Genomic DNA, 17,463 nt, shown 5'->3' with positions numbered 1-17,463 from the left:
AAAACCTACTTTCACATTTATTTGTTCTCTTATGTTGTACCATATTGAGTGCCTTCTCATTTCTATCTGGATATATTTTTCATGTTTTCCTTGTGGTTAGCATAGGGTTAAAATTTAACATCCTAGATATATAACAATCATATTTGGTTTGTTACAAACTTAATTTTAGTAGTGTGTTCATATACTTCTACTGTAGCTTCTGTTCCCCCACTTTTTTGTTTTGTTACCGCTTACATCTTTGTACATTGTATTTCCGAAGACCTAGATTAATCATTACTTTTACGCATTTGTATTTTAGCACGTGTAGAAAGTAAGAAGTAGAATTATATTCCAAGCAATATAATACACTAATACTGGCATTTATCACTACCCATTTGGTTACTTTACTGCAGATCCTTGTTTCTTTATGCTGCTTTGCTCTGCTTTCTGGTGTCCAGTGACATGAACTCCTTCAGCTTCTGTTTATCTGGGAATGTCTTCATCTCGCCCTCTGTTTTGAAATAGAGTCTCACCGGATATAAAGTTTTTGGCTGGCAATGGTTTTCCTTTCCTTCAGCACTTGAAGCATTTCCACCGTCTGCCTTCCTGCCTCTGTTAGCTTCCGATGAGAAGTCGGCGCTCAGTCTAGCTGGGACGCCCTTGTAGGTAACACTCTGCCGTCGCCTGCAGCTTCTCGGTCTCCCCTTGCCGTTTGTGCCTGCGGTGTGATCAGTACGCGATGGGGCGGGGTTTCCTCACGTCTGCCGTGTTTGTTGTTCCCTGGGCTTCTTGGATGTGCTCGTTTTTATCTTTTGCTAAGCCTGGGAAGTTCTCTGTTATTATTTCTTGTACTAGCTCTTCTGCCCCTTTCTTTGATTCTTCCCCTTCTCGGACTTTCCTCGTGCTTATTTTGGTGAGCTTAATGGGGTCCCGCAGCTGTCCTAGGCTATTTCCACTTTTAATATTTACTGTTTCCTTTCTGTTCCTCAGCCTGGCTCATTTCAAGTATCTTGTCTTCAAGTTCGCCGATTCTTTATCCTGCCATCTCTGTCTGCTCTTGAAGCCCTTGGGCATTTTCCCTTTCAGTTACTGTGGCCTTCACCTCCAGTACTCTGTCTCAGATTGCCTCGTGGTGCCACTCGTGTCACCCTGATATGCTGTAGTTCTTTCTCTGTACTTTCCTTCATCTCCTTCACCATTCTTAAGTTCATTTTTTAAGGGTTTGGAATGCTTCGTGAGTCTGGGTGTCATCCATGTGCAGGGGCCATGTGGATCATCTCTGTGTCCTTTTAGTTTGAGAACATGTGCCGCCAAAGCGGGCACTGGTTTATTTTATTTTACATTTTTTGGGGCACAGTTTTAGTTTGATACATAAGAAGCAGTGTAATGTATTGAGGTATTGGGGAGCATAAAACGGGACACTGGGACACGCCATGCAGATGAACCAGGGGTTATGGGTGCAGTCTCGTGGGATGTCTCGGATCCCCTTCCGAAATGGGTGGGGCCACTACCACAAGACAGCTCAGTGTAGCCGCCCCCCGGAGGGCCCCACATGGGGTTGGGCCCCTGCAGACCCTGGACGGCCCTGGCCAGGCGGGCCCACAGCTGCCGTCCAGCTGGCTGGGTCCAGAGTGCGGGTTGTGCGGGCCCCTGGTAGCTATCTGGGAACATGGCTGCAGACGCCAGCCCCACTCCGGGGAGAATCCCGTAGTCCCCTCCAAGGCCTGCGGCGTACATGCTGCGAGGGCCTGCCCTGCGGGCTGGGGTCTCTGCACTGTCCAAGACTCAGGTGGGAGGCGCGGGAGGGGGGCCAGCTGTCCCTAGCAGGCCGTGTCCTCAGTGGCCATGCCAGGGGCTCGGAGAGGTGCAAGGGGCATTCCTGGCAGTGTGGACGCCGTGCCTTTGTCCACAGGCGGGACAGGACCCACGCCTGGATGGGCAGCCTCTTGCTGGGCTGTGCAGAGGAGCCCCGACACCCCATCGGTGCTGCCTCGCCCAGCCCCACCCCCTGCCTGCTAGCTCTGCAGGCCTCACAGGGGCCTTGTGTGACCTTCAGGTACGACCTGGACGCCTGCGACATCCAGGAGAAGTACCCCGACTTGTTCCAGGTGAGCCTCGAGGTGGCCGTGGAGCCTCGGGACAGGCCGAGCCTCGAGGCCCCGCCGTGGGGCAGCCTGAGCCTGAAGGGGCTGAACCCCAAGATCCTGTTCTCCAGCCGGGAGGAGCAGCTGGACGTGCTGTCCCGGTTCGGTAAGACCCGTTCCCAGAACACTGCTCGGGCCATCCTGGTGTGTGTCACGGTGGCAAGCCCTGGGGGGCCATAAGGGGGCCTCTCAAGTCTGTTCCGTGGGAAGGCAGTAACGAGACCGGCCCGAAGACCCAGCGAGAAGGAGAACTGTGGGCGGGCACGGTGGGGCCTGTGTCCTGGGGGTGGGCGCTGCTCCCTTGCATAGGTCAGGGGCCTTGGCTATCTGGACACACATGTCCATCAGGGACGCGGCCTCAGGACGGAGGGGCTCAGTCTGTCCCGGCTGGACGCTGCACCAGAGTTCCTGAGCCTGGCCTCCCGTGCTGTCGCACGGGCCCAGAGAGGTGGAGTGTGGGCTTGGGACCCAGCGTCCTGGCCACGCAGTGGTGGCCTCTGGTTCTCCTGAGCAGTCTCCATGCTTCCTTCACGGGGGACTGCTGAGTGTCACCATGCAGCAGTGGGGGGGTGGGGGGTGTTTGTCCATGTGTGTGCGCCGGCTGTGTGCACTGGATGGTGTGTGTGCTAGATGTATGGTTGTGCGTGTGTATGCTGGATGTGTGTGCACGTGTGTGTGTGCTCTGAGCTTCTGGGTTCCCCGTGTGGCCCCTCCTAGTGGTCAGTGGTTCTGTCCACCCGGCAGGGCCCCGGCTGGGGTGTGGGCAGCTGTGGCAGGTGGAGGAGAGAGGGCAAAGGCTCACGCACATGGCCCACTCCAGGCCCCGGGGGCCTGGCCGGGGGTCCTCAGGGCCGGGCACCCTGACGCTCACTCCCACGGCAGGTAAGCCCGAGCTCCCCCGGCAGCCCGGCTCCATGGCGCTGCAGGATGCCGAGGCGGCCACCCGCTCACCCGAGCCTGAGCCCGCCGAGTCTGACTCTCCACAGAGCAGCAGCACTGACTCCAGCCACTTCCTGCCAGCGCTGGAGCCACAGGGTAGGCCTGTGCCCCCCACCCCCCCAGCCTGAGCCGGGGAGAGGGCGGAGCTGGGGCCAGTGTTCCCGCAGCCTGAGATGGGGGGGTGGGGGGGGGCAGGAGCTGCCCCAAGTCCTCGCCCCTTGCTCTCTCCCCTCACCCCCAGCCGTCTTCTGTCCCCCTCCTGGACCTCTGCGGGGACCCCAGGTCTTGTTCTTGGGCCTTCAGCCCTGACGACCGTCCCCCGGACCTGAGCCCTGCAGCCACCCAGTCTCTGCACCGAGCAGCCGGGTCACTCGCGCCCCGGGGCCCTCGGCTGGCGATGGTAGCCGTGAGGGGAGCAGGCAGCCCCTGGGCGGCTTTGAAGCACAGGGGTCCCCGAGTCCAGAGGGGCTGTCCACACTCCCCAGGGGCCACTCCTGGCCGCGCCCCCCATTCTGCGCAGACTGCCGGTGCCGCTGACCTTCACTGGCCTTCCCAGCCCCTGTCCTGTGCTGGGCCCCGGGGCACGGGGTAGAAGGGGCGCCCAGGGTCTGCTTCCACCCACCAGGCAGGCCCAGCGGCCCTGGACAGCCCTGGACGAGCGTGGTGCCTGTTGGCATGCGCGCTGTGCTCTTTTTGCAGAAGAGAAGGAACTTGGCGCCGACTGCGAAAGCCGCTTCCTTGGGGAGCGCGAGCCTGGGGGGCCCGAGGACAGCAGCGAGCCCGAGGCCGAGGACGCCGTGGCCGAGCCGGGGCGGGAGGTGCCGGCGCCACAGCCTGAGCCCCTGCCGGAGGACAGTGTGGACCTGCTGGGGCTGCACTCGGAGGTGGGGCCAGGTGCCGCGCCCCCCGCGCAGACCAGCGGGGCCCCGAGCAACGCTGACCTGCTCAGCCGCCTGCTGGCCGCACCCTCGGCCACCCCCCAGGGGTCCACGGGCGACCTGCTTGGCGGAGACCCTGACCTGTTCTTCGCCAGCCCCGGCCCTCCCACGGGGCCCCCGCCCCCAGGTATGTGCGCCTGCAGGGGTGAGGGGGCAGGGTGGGACCCTGTGGGGTTCAGCTCTCTGTGCCCCTTGCGGGGGAGTCCCCACCCCCGACCAAGCTTCCGGGCCCCTGCATGGTCCCATCTGTCCACCCCACTTGCTGCTGCCTTGTGTCTTTCTGTCTCTCGAAACGGGCACCAGTTCGGTGCTGTGTTCACTGTGGCCCCCCCTTGGCCCGGACCCTCCCTCAGCGCCACGTGCCCCACCGTGCCAGGACCCCCGGTCACCCCTCCCCGTGTCCCTGTCCCCTGTGGACATGGGGTCACGGGACCCGTCCAGAGCCATTGCTGCAGGGACTGTTGGTCTCCATGGGACCCCGTCCGTCTGCCTGTCCTCGGATGTCAGAAGTCCAGACAGCGGCCTTTCCTGCAGGGTCCTGTGCGCCCAAGTTGGGGTCCTTGGCCCCGGCTCCTTCCCGCTGCCGCCCACGATGGCACCTGACCCTATGCGCACCGTTTCTTACTTAGCCGACCCATTTGACCCCTTCCCGGTGACACCCGACGCCGACCCCCTCGGCAGGCTTCTGCACCCTGACGCCCCCAGCGCCCCTCCGCCATCCTGTAGCGCTGGCCTCTTGCATCTGGGTGAGTACCTGCCCGCGCCCGAGGCCGCCCCACGCAGCTCTGAGCACCTCGGGCCTGGGGTGCGGCAGGCAGGGAGGGGAGCCCTGAAGAGCCTTGGGCCTGGGGTCCAGCGCTGCCCCTTGCCTTCCCACCTCCCAACCTCCTCCTCTCACCCTTCCCCCACCTGCCTGTCACCCCCAGCCTCACCCCGCACCCCCACCTCACCTCTCACCCTCTCCTCCTCCCCACTCCTGTCCTTACTCCCCCACCCCGTACCCCACCTCTCAGCTCTGGTCACTACGCAGCTCCCGACACCACGGGTCTGGGTCAGCCTGCGCCTGTGGCCCTGCGGTGCTTGACTCTGTCCAGAGCCGCCCCAAGGGCCCTGCCGTGTGGGCTGTCTGGGAGTAGCAGTTGAGCCCAGTGCCCCAGGGAGGGTCTCTGGGAGGTCCTGCCTGGACTGACCCTTGGGCTCTGAGGCAGGAGGCACCACCAGAGGCTAGGGGGCCTGGGGCATGGACCCCTCCCAGCTGCTCTCTCCCACTCTCTTTGCGCAGGTGACCTCCCGGCAGAGCCTGGCAAGGTGGGGGCCTCGGCCAGCCACCCGGACCTGCTGGGGGCCTGGGATGCCTGGGCTGAGCCCCCAGCACCTGAGCCGGCCCCCAGGCCTGCGGGAGAAGGTACGGCCTGGCGGCACAGGCCCTGTGACCTGTTTGTTTTCCCATTTTACAAGTAACCTGCTCGTGGCCTGTGTACCCCAGAAAAGGAACCAGGACACAGGAAGTGCTCAGTCTGCTGCCACTTCTCTGCTGCCCTGCGCCCTCACTGTCCCACCCTCCCCTCCCTGTCCCCTTTGCTGTCCACCTCGCTCTCCTCCTGTCCCCTCCATGTCCTCTCCCTGTTTCCCTTTCCCCTTCCCTGTCCCCCTTTCCCCTCCCTGTCCCCGTCCCCTCCCTGTACCCCTTTCCCCTTCCTTGTCCCCCGTCCCCTTCCCTCTCCTCCTATCCCCTCCGTGTCCTCTCCCTGTCCCCCTTTCCTCTTCTCTGTCCCCCTTTCCCTTCCCTGTCCCCCGTCCCCTCCCTGTCCCCCATCCTCTCCCTGTCCCCTGTCCTCTCCCTGTCCCCATCTTCTCCCTGTCCCCGTCCCCTCCCTGTCCCCCTTTCCCCTCCCTGTCCCCCTTTCCCTTCCCTGTCGCCCGTTCCCTCCCTGTCCTCCTGTCCCCGTCCCTTCCCTGTCCCCATCCCCCTGTCCCTTCCCTGTCCCCATCCCTTCCCTGCTCCCCATCCCCTCCCTGTTCCCCATCCCTTCCCTGTTCCCTGTCCCCTCCCTGTCCTCCTGTCCCCCGTCCCTTCCCTGTTCCCCATCCCCTCCCTGTCCCCCTTTCCCCTCCCTGTCCCTTTCTCTCTTCCCCTCTCCTCCCTCTCCCCTTCCCGGTTTCACCTGGTACCTGCAGGACCAGCACAGTCTTGCTCCAGAGAGGTGGAGGTGTGACTCGGCTGTGCTGCAGCTTGCACCTGTGCTGTCACAGGTGTCCTACTCCGCAGAACACTCTCTGCCCATTTTCTTGTCCCCAGCACGAGCCCTTGCCGGGTCCTGTCTCTGTGTCCTCTCCTGAGCCTCGTCCGGGTGGGGGGTGGGGATGGGGGTCTGCCCACTGCGTGGATGCCCCTCTATGCCCTGCTGAGAAATTCCTGGTGGCAGATCGCTTTGTCCGAGGGACAGCCTTAGCCCTCACTCCCCTTTTGGTACATTTTCTTAGCTTATTTGTCCGTGAGCTCTTCCCTTGTTTAGTGTGTATAAGCAAAACAAACCAGTTGTTGCATCGTGTATGTCTTCTTTGTGAATGAGTTTGTCTTGTCTTGTGTGGTTTGGGTTATTTATTTTCCTTTTGAGAAGGTTCATCTTCCCTGTCATTTTTTTTTAATTTATGTATTTTTTATTTATAATACATAACTACATACAGACACAAACATTCTTATCACATGATCATTCTGTTCTTTTTATATAATAGATAACTCACACTATCATCACATAGTTGTATATTCATCATGATCACTTGTTAGAACATCTGCATCAATTCAGAAAAAGCAATAAAAAGAAAACAGAAAAAAATTCATACATACCATACCCCTTACCCCTCCCTTTCATTGATCGCTAGCATTTCAATCTAAATTTATTTTAACATTTGTTCCCCCTATTATTTATTTTTATTCCATATGCTTTACTCATCTGTTGTTAAGGTAGATAAAAGGAGCATCAGACACAAGGTTTTCACAATTGCACAGTCACATTGTGAAAACTATATCATTATACAATCGTCTTCAAAAAGCATGGCTACTAGAACACAATCCTACATTTTCAGGCATTTCCCTCCAGCCTCTCCACTACATCTTAACTAACAAGGTGATATCTGTTTAGTACGTAAGAATAACCTCCAGGGTAACCTCTCGACTCTGTTTGGAATCTCTCAGCTGTTGACACTTTATTTTGTCTCATTTCACTCTTCCCCCTTTTGGTCGAGAAAGTTTTCTCAATCCCTTGATGCTGAGTCTCAGCTCATTGTAGGATTTCTGTCCCATGTTGCCAGGAAGGTCCACACCCCTGGGAGTCATGTCCCACGTAGAGAGGGGGAGGGTGATGAGTTTGCCTGTTGTGTTGGCTGAGAGAGAGAGGCCACATTTGAGCAACAGAAGAGGTTCTCTTGGGGGTGACTCTTAGGCCTAATTTTAAGTAGGCTTAGTCTGTCCTTTGCAGAGTTAAATTTCATATGAACAAACCCCAAGACTGGGGTCTCAGCCTATTGCTTTGGTTGTCCACACTGCTGTGAGAATATCAAGAATTCTCCACTTGGGGAAGTTGAGTTTTCCCCCTTTCTCACCATTCCCCCTAGGGGACTCTGCAAATACTTCCCTATTCACTGTTCAAATCACTCTGGGATTTATCTGGGCATCACTCTGGACAAACCTACAAAATCTCATGTCCTACACAAGGTTCCAAGTACTATGGTGTTCAATTAAGCTGTCCACATAAGTTATATTAGGAAATGCACTAGTCAAAATATAAATTTTGTACCAAATAAACATGTTTTGCTTGTCTCAAATAAACATGTTTTGCTTGTCTCACACATACATTAAAGTTTTAAAATATTAATTACCATCTATTTTCAACACCCTGTATTACTGACATTCCTTTGTTCTTCCTCATGCAGAAACATGTTAAAATTTGTACATTTAGTCACTATCATTATACACTCTAGGCATTCCTAGATTATACCATCTCAGTCTTTATTGTCTCTCTTTCTGATTTTGTTTGTCCCCCCAGCCCTCCTCCCTCTATCATTCTCAAATTCAGTTTCATTCAGTGTTCCAACATTATTGTATTACGGTTAGGTAGTATTGTGCTGTCCATTTCTGAATTTTTATGATCAGTCCTGTTGCACAATCTGCATCCCTTCAACTCCACTTACCCAATATCTACCCTATTTCTATCTCCTGATGGTCTCTGTTACCAACTGAAATTCTCCAAGTTTTCACTAATGTCAGTTCATATCAGTGAGACCATACAGTATTTGCCCTTTCGTTTCTGGCTAGTCTCACTCAGCGTTATGTCCTTAAGGTCCTTAAGGTTTTTGACATATAGTATCATATCATCTGCAAACAGTGAGAGTTTTACTTCTTCCTTTCCAATTTTGATATCTTGTATTTCTTTTTCTTGTCTAATTGCTCTGGCTAGAACTTCCAACACAATGGTGAATAATAGTGGTGATAGTGGACATCCTTGTCTTGTTCCTGATCTTAGGGGGGAAAGCTTTCCGTTTTTCCTCATTGAAGATGATATTAGCTCCGGGTTTTTCATATATTCCCTTTACTATGTTGAGGAAGTTCCCTTCTATTCCTATCCTTTGAAATGTTTTCAACAAGAAAGAATGTTGAGTTTTGTCAGATGTCTTTTCTGCATCAATTGAGATGATCATGTGGTGTTTTTTGCTTTGATTTGTTGATATGGTGTATTACATTAATTGATTTTCTTATGTTGAACCATCCTTGCATACCTGGGATGAATCCTACTTGGTCATGGTGTATAACTTTTTTAATGTGCTGCTGGATTCGATTTGCAGGAATTTTGTTGAGGATTTTTGCATTTTTACTCATTAGAGAGATTAGTCTGTAGTTTTCTTTTCCTGTAATATCTTTGCCTGGCTTTGGTATGAGGGTGATGTTGGCTTCGTAGAATGAGTTAGGTAGCTTTCCCTCCTCTTCAATTTATTTGAAGAGTTTGAACAGGATTGCTACTAATTATTTCTTGAATGTTTGGTAGAATTCACATGTGAAGCCATCTGGTCCTGGACTTTTCTTTTTGGGGAGATTCTTAATGACTGATTCAATTTCTTTGCTTGTGATTGGTTTATTGAGGTCATCTATTTGTTCTCAAGTTAATGTTGGGTATTCATGGCTTTCTAGGAAGTTGTTCATTTCATCTTCATGGCCTCGTTTATTAGCATGAAGTTGTTCATAGTATCCTGTCATTACTTCCTTTATTTCTGTGGGGCCAGTGCTTATGTCTCCTCTTCCATTTCTGATTTTATTTATTTGCACCCTCTCTTTTCTTCTTTTTGTCAACCTCACTAAGGGTCCATCAGTCTTATTGATTTTCTCATAGAACCAACTTCTGGTTTTGTTGATTTTCTCGATTGTTTTCATGTTCTCAATTTCATTTATTTCTGCTCTAATCTTCATTATTTCTTTCTTTTTGCTTGCTTTGGGGTTAATTTGCTGTTCTTTCTCTAGTTCTTCCAAGTGGACAGTTAATTCTTGGTTTTTGCTCTTCTTTTTTGATATAAGCGTTTTAGGGCAATAAACTTCCCTCTTAGCACTGCCTTTGCTGCATCCCATAAATTTTGGTATGTTTGATATGTGTTTTCATTTTCATTTGCCTCGAGATATTTTCTGATTTCTCTTGTAATTTCTTCCTTGACCCACTGGTTGTTTAAGAGTGTATAGTTGACCCTCCATATATTTGTGAATTTTCTGGCACTCTGCCTATTATTGATTCCCAGCTTCGTTCCTTTATGATCTGAGAAAGTGTTGTGTATGATTTCAATCTTTTTAAATTTATTGAGACTTGTTTTGTGACCCAGCATATGGTCTGTCCTTGAGAGTGATCCATGAGCACTTGAGAGAAAGGTGTTGTGTTGTTCTGTTGTGGGGTGTAAGGTTCTGGAAATGTCTGTTAAGTCCAGCTCATTTACTGTACTATTCAAATTCTCTGTTTCTTTAAATTGATCCTCTGTCCCTGCTCATTTTTTAAAGTAGGGTTTCATCTTTTTTTATTGACTCATAAGAGTTCTTTGTATATGGAGAAGTAGCCGTAACTTTTGATGGGCATCCCGTAGCCTGGAATGCTTGTGTCTCATGCTGAGGCCGCCGCAGCTTTTCACTGTTACGTGGAGCCTTGTGAGGGATATTCCGATTTTGGGTAGACTCCAGGAAACGCTGTTACAAAATCAGAGCAAAATGAACAGGGGTGGGCTCTTGGGACAGATTTCTACATTATTTTTCTGAAGGACCTTATTAACCGGAGCTGGTTGGGAGCGTCTTAAGGCAGTCATCTTGTCACAGGGCGTCTCAGGAGAGTGTGACCATGATCCTCAACTAGCCAACTCCTGTGTTCTCTTCCACTTTGAGATCAGTGCTGGAACCAGAGTTCAGGAACGGAGGGCGTCTCTGCCGGGCTGCGTGGGTGCCGATGCTGCACTGCAGTGAGGCTCTGGGGTGGCCAGGGCGTCGGGCCGGAGCCATGGGTGCCCCCTCCCCACACCTCTGCTCCCCCGCAGGGCCCCTCCTCACCTCAGGAGGCCAGACAGCACCCCTCGGACCCTCCTCCAGCCTGGACCCATTTGCTGACCTCGGCAGTCTGGGCTCAGCCCTCCCAGGTAAGGCGCCTGATGGGCAGGGGGCCATTGGAGCGCGCGGGGGCCCGGTGGGGTGCTCAGTGTGCAGGGGGCCCAGTGGGGCGTGCAGGGGCGCGGTGGGGTGCACGGGGGCCCGGTGGGGAGCCCAGTGTGCAGGGGCCAGTGGGGCGCGCGGGGGCACGGTGGGGTGCACGGGGGCGCGGTGGGGTGCCCAGTGTGCAGGGGCCCCGGTGGGGCACGTGGGAGCTCATGGGGCACGTGCGGGGGCTCGTGGGGCACACAGGGGCCCAGTGGGGCGCGTAGAGCATCCTGCCTTTAGGGGGTTGTTCCAGAAGGTACAGACCTAAACACTCCTGCTGCAGCCCTCTGCCCGCCCCTGCCCCTCCTCGACTCTGAGGTGTCCTGCCTGGCAGGAAGTGGGGCAAGGTTGGGCCCTCGGCTGTGGGAGCCCATCTGGGAGGCTCTGCGTGGACCCCGGGACTCCCGGACCCCAGCACAGGCCGTGGAGCATGGGATGCAGGGCTGGAGGGAAGGCAGTGGTGTGAGCTCAGTGCGCGGGGTGGGCTGCATGTGCCCCCCCACTGAGGGCAGAACCCCTGGGCAGGAAGGCTGTGTGGGGCTTGGGTGACGCTGGAGCAGAGGCCAGGGCCCGCGGTCTGTAGAGTGCTGGGAGGGCAGTAGGAGGCCACCATGCCGTGGGGTGGAGGGGGCCACAGATGGAGCCAGCCCGGGGGCCACCGTGTCGTTCCCCCACCAGCCAGTCAGGACTGGTCAGTGTCTGCGCCTCTCTCACCGGGGAGGGCTGGAGATCGCTGTCGCTGCCGCTGCCACCAGGTGCACGTCCCCCCGGTAGTCAGCCAGTGGCTACAGGGCAGTGTGAATGCAGCGCCTCCAAGCCCCACTTTCTCCAGCCACGCAGCCTCGTGCTGCCCTGAAAGCCTCCAGGAGTGGAGGCGCTGCAGTCCAGCACCCCCGCCAGTCTCAGCTGGCTGCGGACGGCCACCCCCAAGTCAGGCCCGGTTTCCTCGGGCGGCCACTGTCGAGTACCCCACGGGGCGCAAGACCACTGAACCATCTTCTCGCCGCCTGTCTGTTTCTGTCGTTTCCTCTTTTTTAAGAACACACTTAGAGCCCCCCAAATCTCCTTTGATCTTACATGGATTAGCCATGTCTTCAAACCCCACTTCCAAGTATTTAGGTCATGTTTACAGGACCAGGTTTAGGATTTGGGATCATCTTTTGGGGGTCACAGGTCCATTACAACCAGCATGTACACTTGCCAGAGCCAGCCTGCATGTGGAAGGGTCACCTCCATAGCCGGACAGTCGGTGGGGGGCTTGCCTAGTGCTGGGGGCCAGCCCAGCCCCAGAGCCAGCCTGCACGTGGAAGGGTCACCTCCATAGCCGGACAGTCGGTGGGGGGCTTGCCTAGTGCTGGGGGCCAGCCCAGCCCCAGAGCCTGCCCACCAACCCCTCTGCCGAGGCACCCCCATGCTGCTGGACAAGGGGTGTCCCCCAAAGCTCCGAGTGGTGTGTTTTGTCTTGTGACCACGTCTTCCAGTATGTGTGTTTTCTAAAGGCCGAGCATAGCGGTGACCGAAGGACGGGCGGCCGCAGTGTCTGCTGCTGACCGTGTGGACCTTTCACCAGGCTCGGCTGGCGGCTTCTTCCCCAGTGGCTTCACCCCCAAGACGGCTGCAGCACCCACGGGCAGTGGCCCCTGGCAGGCGGGTCGGCCCCCAGGCTCCCCATGGCCCCCCCAGGCCAGGCCGCCCCCCAAGGCCTGTCCTCCGCCAAGGCCCAGCTACACCCCGAGCTCCAGTGTGATTGGGGACCGAGAGGAGAGGGGTGTGCGCACACCCACCTTCGGTAGGTGCCCCCCTGCCCCCAGGGGCCGTGCAGGGGGTGGGAGTGCAGCAGGGCCACCCCTCCAGCATCCAGCCCACCTCGGGGAATGCCTGCTCCTCCACTAGGAGCCCCTCCCGGCTGCCACGGGCATCTCGGTGTCCTCCAGACTGTCTTCCTGTCGCCTCAGGGGATCCCAGCAGACCCAGGGCTGAGGCTGCCCCTCAGAAGCCCTCTGGGCCCCGGCTGCTGGGCTATCAGCCCCAGCTCGTGTCTTCCCCACATCTGCGTGAGCCACCCCTGAGCCTCCCCCTGTGCCACCCCCTGTGCCTCCCCCTTTGCCATCCCTTGTGCCTCCCCCTGTGCCTCCATTTCCTTAGTTCCTGGAGGGAACTGTCTGTGCTCGTGAGGTTTGGGGCCCTAGAAATGAGCCCTATTAGACATTCTGCCTTTGTTAATTCCCCTTTAACACAGAAGGATCATGGAGCTAGAAAAGGAACTGAAGGGGATGTGGTTGAGCCAGGGGCCCATCCTGGGGGGCAAACCTTCCCCCTGCTGTCCTGCTGGGTCTGAGGTTGGGGGCCTGGAACTGGGAAATGTGCTTTTCTCATCCCTGATCCTTTGGGAGCCTCTCTCTGCCTCCCTCCCTCCCTCCTTTTTTCTCCTGGCCACACTGAGAGGGTGAGGTGGGATCTCCCCACATGTGAAAACATGGGTCACGGGGAACCCAGTGGGTCCTTTGCTTTGTCGTAAACAGTTTTCACTCTTTTTTTAGCCCACAAGGCAAAAGTTTCCGAAAACGACTTTGAGGACCTCCTGCCCGATCAAGGCTTTTCCTCTAAATCTGACAAAAAAGGACCAAAGACGATTGCAGAGATGCGGAAACAGGATGTGGCCAAAGGCACGGACCCCCTCAAGCTCAAGGTCAGCCGCTCGGCCTGTCGCTCTCCAGCCTGACTGCATGGTAGGGGGCAGGGGCCCCTTGGGGCAGGATGTCCCGCAGGCAGGGACCCCGCAGGCAGGGACCCCACAGGCAGGGTGCCGCGAACGATGCGTGGGAAGAGGTGGGTCGTGCATGAATGAGGAAGTGAAAGCCGTGCAAGGAGGCCTCGAGGAGAAGGTTCTGGACCCGTCTCTGCATCTGGAAGGGCCAGGACAGCCCACAGGGCCTGGGGAATGGCCGCTGCAGAGGCCCCGGCCACACTGGTCACCCCTGCGGGGCCCTGGGTAGGCCTGGGGGGCTGTGCTGCCCAACGCCCCCGGCTGGCTGGCTCAGTATAGGCGACCCTGACTGCTGGCCGGCCTGTCCCCTGACCACCCCTGTGCCCCCAGCTCCTCGAGTGGGTCGAAGGCAAGGAGCGGAACATCCGAGCCCTGCTGTCCACACTGCACACGGTGCTGTGGGACGGGGAGGCCCGCTGGACACCCGTGGGCATGGCCGACCTGGTGACGCCCAGCCAGGTGAAGCGGCAGTACCGCCGGGCTGTGCTGGTGGTGCACCCCGACAAGGTGAGCGGGCCACGGGGGGCGGGCTGGCGGGCAGGGCAGGGCCAGGCTGGTGGTGCACCCCAACAAGGTGAGGTGAGCTGGCCGTGGGGGGCGGGCCAGCGGGGCTGGTGGTGCACCCCAACAAGGTGAGCGGGCTGGCGCTCACGCCCTCCGCCCACAGGCCGCGGGGCAGCCGTACGAGCAGCATGCCAAGATGATCTTCATGGAGCTCAGCGACGCCTGGGCTGAGTTCGAGAGCCAGGGTGCCAGGTCCCTCTTCTGAGCCGCTGCCAGGGCTGGGGGTCCGGCCACTCCTCGCGTGATGGGGTCGCCTGGGCAGGCGTGGTGGCGGTGGCATGGGCAGTGCCCAGTGCCCGCCCTGACCTGCGCTGATGGTGGAGTGTCATTCCGTGGTACAAGAAGAGCCATTCCAAAGCCCCTGGTTTTTGTTGACGTTTGTTTTTCTTTTCCTCGTTCTGGAAGAAAGTGTTGCCCCCACCCATACGGTTTTCGCGTCTGTGATCTGTCTGGTGTTTGGTGACTGCCCCTCGCAGGGGGCCGTCTGCTGAGCGTCTCCCTCCCGCGCCAGGTGTACATTTGCATCTGCTCCATGTCACCAGCCTGTGACTCTCCTGTACAGAATTAAACTATTTTCTGAAGACAGCCACAGCCTCGAGTGGATTGGTGCTGGCTGCGCCCGGGCCCCATGCTTGCCCGAGGCCGTCCCCTCTGTGGGGAGGTCTGGGTGTGGGGAAGGGGCAGCGGGGCCCTTCTCGCCAAGTGCGGGTGTCCCCTGTTCTGGCCCCAGGCCCCCCAGCATCTGCAGGGGCATGCGGGAGCACAGCGGGCAAGCTGGGCCTGGCCAGAGGGACAAGCTCGGGCAGCAGGAGGACGCTCCAGTCACGCTGACCACGGCTCTGCCCACGTGCGGCGGGGCAGGGGACCCAGGAGTCCCCATCTCCCTAGCTGCCTGGAGCGGACCACACTGCAGCGCACTGGACCCTGCCCGGCACCCCCTCCGAACCTTCGGAGAGACACACTTAAAAAAATTAAATTAAAAAAGAAAAATGTACATCAACAGGTGCAGAGGGTCCCGTCAAAGCCGTCCTGGCCCAGCGCCTGCCACACCAGAATTCCCAGAGAGTTATCCCCAGCCTGGCCTGACCCAGACTTGACCTGCGACCCCCGCCCTGAGCCCCAGAGCTGAGCCACCTGCTCCCACGGCCCTCCCCACCAGCACTGCTGCCCCATGACCAAGCCCCTCCCCCCTGCTCCCCTCTGTGCCTCCCTCCATCCGAGCAGATCCTCAGAGCCAGGGCGGAGTCCACAGGCCCAAGGGGCCTCGTCGCAGAGTGGGGCCTGGCTCTGACGCCGGTGGGGTCTGCTTCTCCTGCCCCCCCAACCCGGAGCCTCCCATAGCACGCACACAAAGACACAGCTACGTGCATGCACGGATACACACACTCAGGTACATGCACACGTACATCATGCACACAGCTACGTGCATGCACGGATACACACACTCAGGTATGTGCACATGGTACACACAGAGGTATGAGCATGCACAGATACACTCAGGTACCTGCACATGCACATGGTGCATGCAGAGGTATGTGCATGCACGGGTGCACACACTCGGGCGTGCACACGCACACAGTGCACACACAGCTATGTACATGCACAGATACACAGGTATGTGCACATGGTGTGCACATAGCTACGTGCATGTACAGGTGCACACACTCAGGTACTCGCACACGCACGAAGACAGGTATGTGCATGCACAGATACACAGGTATGTGCACACACACGAAGACAGCTACATGCATGCACAGATACACTCAGGTATGCACACGCGCACAGTGCACACACAGCTACGTGCACACACAAAGACAGCTATGTGCGTGCACAGATACACTCAGGTACGTGCACACGCACACGGTTCACACAGCTACGTGCATGCACAGGTGCACTGAGGTACATGCACATGCACACGGTGCACACAGAGGTACGTGCACACAACCATACACACATGCCACAACACACAGTAGCACATGCAGACATGTGACTCCTGAGAACACACGTCCTTCTCATCTTCTGAGCCAGTGACTCTCTGGCAGCTGGACCCTGGGGACGAGTGTCCTCTGGGCCCCACCGTAGCCAGATGAGCAGTGCCGTGGCCTGGCCACCCACACCCCAGCCATGCCCTGCAGGCCCTGCTCCCTGTGGGGCCCCCAGGGGCGTGGCCACTGTCAGCCCAGGACGAGGCTGCCCACCCTTACGTGACTGTCCAGGGGCAGTGGGGTCCAGCATGGGCCATCTACGCACTGCTCTGGGTACTGCCTCACGTCCCAGGCGGACATGAAGTGAGGCCCAGCGGATCTCATGGCTGTGCTTCTCCCCTGCAGCCAGGCGTGGGGACTCTGAACCCAAAGGCCACAAGCCTGTGGGGATGGGGTAAGTGTGTCAGGAGCCCCAGAGCCTGAGAGGCTGTGCTTCAATGGAAGCCACCCGGCACGGGCCAAGGCCATGTTAGAGTCACAGCCCCCCCCCCCCCCGAACCCCCACGGGAAGCCCAGGCTGGGACCTGCAGTGGGACCTTTGCCTCCCAGGCCTGGCCACTACTGAGCCAGAGCCCACCAGGACAGCCCTGGTGAGAACCCCTGCCAGCCCACCCCTTGCTTTCCTTCCCCACTGCCCCCCTCTGCGTGGCTCAGGACACCCCCTTAGGGCCCCCTTCCTGTCGCTTGGGTCTGGCCTGGGTGTGCACCCCCAGCGCCTGCCCGGCCCTGCGAGGCCAAAGCTGCTGCTCGGTTGAGCCAGTAGTGACCTTCCCGGCCTTGGCTGGCACCTGCTTCCTGTGGCTTGGGGCACCCTTCGCTTCTGTCATGTTTTTCTGTGAAGGATGCGGTAATCATGACAAGCTGCCTACACGACCTCTTCCTCCTCCAGGGAGGGGGCACTGCTCTGCCCTGGGGGTCGCCTGCCTGGCACCCAGAGATCCAAGGGTCTTGGAGTCCCAGGCCAGCAGTGAGACGTAGGGCAAGCCCCTCTTGGGCCATGACGCAGCTCAGGACCCCTCACGCTGCTCGCCTGGCTGCGGCCCACCCAGGGATCCCACTTGGGTCAGCCCCCAGGACCCCGCCTGCTGGGTGGAGGGTCCTCTTCCTGTGGGCACTGCGTCCACCCGCGGGGCTGTGCTGTCGGGGCAGGTGGGTGTCGGTACCCACATAGGGGCCCCACCCAGAAGCTCTGCAGCCGCTGGGGTTTCCCTGCCCTCCAGGGCCCTCTGCAGGGAACGTGCCACTCAACTGAGCAGCTGGACGGAGAGGACTGACGAGGGCCGTGTTGACGAGGAGTCGGCCAAGCAGGGCCTGAGCCATGGGGTGCTGGCTGGCATGGACACCGGCTTCTCAGGAGACTGGGGAGTACCTTTGCTTTCTGATATAGGGTTAATTCTGGGGAAATATACATAATGTCAGAACCACGCTAAGC

General features: G+C 57.5%; 1 protein-coding gene and 1 non-coding gene across 5 annotated transcripts in view; one reads left to right on the top strand and one right to left on the bottom strand.

Annotated features, from left to right (window-relative positions):
- The window catches only part of GAK (cyclin G associated kinase), an 82,511-nt gene extending 67,465 nt beyond the window's left edge, over positions 1–15,046 (top strand). For all 4 annotated transcript variants that reach the window (XM_077136171.1, XM_077136172.1, XM_077136174.1 and 1 more), the window contains 10 exons: positions 2,036–2,229; positions 3,006–3,158; positions 3,762–4,127; positions 4,630–4,746; positions 5,283–5,405; positions 10,559–10,657; positions 12,286–12,504; positions 13,256–13,404; positions 13,813–13,989; positions 14,150–15,046. In XM_077136171.1, the coding sequence (XP_076992286.1) occupies positions 2,036–2,229; positions 3,006–3,158; positions 3,762–4,127; positions 4,630–4,746; positions 5,283–5,405; positions 10,559–10,657; positions 12,286–12,504; positions 13,256–13,404; positions 13,813–13,989; positions 14,150–14,251 (1,699 nt within the window). In that variant the 3' untranslated portion in view covers positions 14,252–15,046. The remainder of the gene's footprint in view (positions 1–2,035; positions 2,230–3,005; positions 3,159–3,761; positions 4,128–4,629; positions 4,747–5,282; positions 5,406–10,558; positions 10,658–12,285; positions 12,505–13,255; positions 13,405–13,812; positions 13,990–14,149) is intronic.
- On the bottom strand, positions 1,196–1,302 carry LOC143663763 (U6 spliceosomal RNA). The gene has a single exon (XR_013166148.1). It is a non-coding gene; the product is annotated as a U6 spliceosomal RNA (small nuclear RNA).
- Positions 15,047–17,463: the final 2,417 nt, after the last annotated feature.

The sequence above is a fragment of the Tamandua tetradactyla genome, chromosome 19, assembly GCF_023851605.1.
Source record: "Tamandua tetradactyla isolate mTamTet1 chromosome 19, mTamTet1.pri, whole genome shotgun sequence".
Taxonomy (NCBI): domain Eukaryota; kingdom Metazoa; phylum Chordata; class Mammalia; order Pilosa; family Myrmecophagidae; genus Tamandua; species Tamandua tetradactyla.
This window is presented reverse-complemented; position numbering and strand designations above follow the sequence as displayed.